The 3,436-nt window shown below is 30.8% G+C and overlaps 1 protein-coding gene across 1 annotated transcript; it reads right to left on the reverse strand.

Annotated features, from left to right (window-relative positions):
- Nucleotides 1-566: 566 nt before the first annotated feature.
- MS3_00009025 (uncharacterized protein) lies at nt 567-1,614 on the reverse strand (the record flags this gene model as incomplete). The annotated part of the gene is made up of 1 exon (XM_012946456.2): nt 567-1,614. Exon 1 carries the CDS (start codon nt 1,416-1,418, stop codon nt 567-569), a length of 852 nt encoding a protein of 283 aa, XP_012801910.2. The 5' UTR covers nt 1,419-1,614.
- Nucleotides 1,615-3,436: the final 1,822 nt, after the last annotated feature.

Below are 3,436 nucleotides of genomic sequence, written 5' to 3' on the forward strand. Positions count from 1 at the left end.
TTTACGAGAAATTTTACTCAATGATTTTAACAATTTAATGTTTGAATGATTGAAATGGAATGACTGTACTCTATTGTTGAATGTCTTCTATTTTAGTTTTGACTAGATAATTGTGAGGACGACCCTCAATTGGACTCAAGGTAGTTCTAAGAAACTTAGAAAGAGCTGAAGACATTCCATTCAATCACTCTTTTTTTTTGGAAGAATATTCCAAAATTTCGACTCGTAGCTTTACGATTAAACAAATGTTAAAAGCCACTTCACATGGATAGGATGACTTTAATGATGATTTCGTTTCTACTAAGAACTATAAATAACTGAATGTTTTGTATCTTATTCAACACTGTTTGAAATAATATTTCTTTTCATTCATCTTCTACCATTTTTTCTGTGACATGGTAGGTTCTAGTATTTAAGTGTTGAAGTAGTAAGCGGTAGAGAAAGAATCTAATCTCTATGTATAACAGTAATCTAGTCACTAAGGCTATTCATCATGTCTAATTAGTAATATAGTAGACTAGATAAACATTAAATCAGTTACTAACCAGTAATGAATTAGTATAATTTCAAAAAAAATAAAATAACTCTAATCTATCACTTACACTTAATAAATCTTTTTCTGAAAGAATCTGATTATTATTATTATCTGAATTATTTTTGTTATTTTGTTCTATTGTTGCTATGACTAATCCAACATTATGATCATTGGATTTGATTACATTTTTCAATCGATTTTTTAGTTTTTTATTTACACTATTCTGTTTCGTCATTTCCATTTCTTCTTCTTCTTCTTCATCATCATCATCATCATCATCATCGTCATTGTAATCATCTTCTTCTTCATCATCATCGTTATCATCATCACCATTTTCATAATGATGTGAAATGGACTCTTGTGATTCATTTGTAATAGAATAAATTGTTGAAATTTCAACAATATCTTGAAATGTTACTTGTTTCTCTGGTTTTTTCATTGAGTTAAGTGAATTGATTGGAAGTGACTTATGCATTAATTCATTATGTAATTCATAATGATTATTATTATATTCTATATCAATTGAAGCTTCATAACTAGTCATTAAATCTTCATCAATAGTTGTATGTGAATTAGTATCATTATTATGATTAACATGTCGTTCACTATGATCATCATCATCATCATCATTATCAGTGTTACTTTTTGATGTCAACGGTGGTGTTGTTGTTGGTGTTATTGCTGTTGATGATGATGATGGTGGTGTTATCCTAATTGTATTTGCAATTGTATCTATACTATCATTCATTGGTGAACTTCTTGCATGATTAATCATACTCTCTGTTTCATCTGAATAAATCCCATCATTGTCTTCATTACTAACAATTGTACATGAAGATCTCAATACATTGTACTCATTATTATTATTATTAATAAAATTCATTTCTTTTTTCCTTTAAATTCCATGGATTAAACACCTCCCTTAATTGTGTTAAATCTGTTACTATGCATAGATTATTGTTTAAATATTACATTGTTTATTAGAAATGTATAAATTTCCTTAAATTTCCTTTCCTATTTTTTTGTTTTTTTTTCTTCTTGAAAATCATTACCGTTTTACATACATCAATGAAAATTATAATTTTTGTTCCAAAGTTACAATCACTAATTTGTCTTATACCATCAACTAATCAAAATGTAGTTAGATAAATTGGCGAGACTATAATTTATAAATGAGCCAATCAGATTTAAGTTAGAAGGTCATGAATTTTGCCGCGCGAAATTCAGTCATTCATTTTGGTTAGATTGAGTTTTGACATTTTAGTTGATTTTCATTCATGATGAAAACCTTAAATCCATATTTTAATTATAATTTTAATTCCTCATAATAGTTTATAACTCTCATGGGTTCCAGTATCCTGAGGGAAAAATAGCGTATGAACCAATCGTTGGTCACCGGCTACCGTGAGATTGCATCTCCTTACGATGCTCTACTGCCTTGTGGATTAGACTTTTAGGTCGAAGGCTCCAGGTGTGGCCCCCAAAGTAAACCGTCTGGTCAGTATCACAGCCCTCATACAAATCAAATGAGATATGTGTGGAGCATATGTATCTGGTGCCTCCTTGTACCAATACATATATGTTCAAATAAATAAATAAATAAAATTATAACTCTCATTTAATCCTAATTAGTAGGTAGATATTCTCAAGGTCAGTATGGTGTCGTTCAAAGGTCGTCCGAAATATGAATAATTAGTATAATGAAACATTGAATGGCACGGTTTGTTTAACTGTAATTTGGAAAGTTAATTAAAATAATTCAAATGAAATCATTTATTTATAAGGATTTTATATTGTCTTATTGTTGATATTATGAAGCAAAATTGATTAGTCTCTGTTGGGATTTATGTACATTGTGAATGGATTATTTCGATATTTTCATTAAGTCCAAAGTTTTTAGTAGAATTTTTGGGTAGCATTGGTAAGACTTCGTGTAAATTGTTGAATTTCATCGAGATCATGACTAGTATCGTGTGCTCACTGATGAATAGCTTCGAGAAAACGTGCGAAGCTGTGAAGGGTAGAGCTAAACCGTGTAACGTGTGAAGTCACCCAACGAAGACAATGTAAGACGGTCGCCCAATATCGTGGATTCATTGAAATTAGATATTAACACCGTTGATTGACAGATCACTGGTCCGCACACTAAGCGTTCTCGCGTGAGACCGACAGTCCGAAGATTGAAGGGTCACGGACGCTCAATTATAAATAGTCTCATACTAGGAGGAAACGGCTATCCAGTGCTTACAGGTTCTCAATGTTGGTACAGCATCGATCGATTCACGAACTTAGTGGGAAATATTAATTTACTAATTATTTTCCTACAGTAATCAAGGTTATAACAGTCGATCTAATTAAAATGTATGAAAGTAGAAGTTGTATAATAACGATTAAAATGTTAACTAGAAAAATGAACATACACGCTTATACCCAACAACAAGTCAGCTTGAAGTGATTTACTTATCAACAGCGTAAACCATCCAGTATTCAAAGACCTCAGTAAACATTATTACTTCAATAAACTAGAGCTTCCTTGAGTTCAATTGAGGGTCGTCCTCACAATTATCTAGTCAAAACTAAAATAGAAGACATTCAACAATAGAGTACAGTCATTCCATTTCAATCATTCAAACATTAAATTGTTAAAATCATCAGTCTTTATTCACTATATGGACGTCAACTACAAAATGCCTCAAATCCACTCACAACCTCACGTATTCTTCCAATAAACTATCATTTTCATTACAACACTACAACGCAAATATATTTCATCAGTCATAATCATTTCCATTCTTATTTATTTCATCGTTAATATCACTATAATAAATAACAGTGGTAACAGTCACTCACTTTTTAAGTAATTCACATGACTCGCATTGAATTATCGTCCATTTCGTTGCG

Source organism: Schistosoma haematobium, chromosome 5 (genome assembly GCF_000699445.3).
Source record: "Schistosoma haematobium chromosome 5, whole genome shotgun sequence".
NCBI classification, from domain to species: Eukaryota; Metazoa; Platyhelminthes; class Trematoda; order Strigeidida; family Schistosomatidae; genus Schistosoma; species Schistosoma haematobium.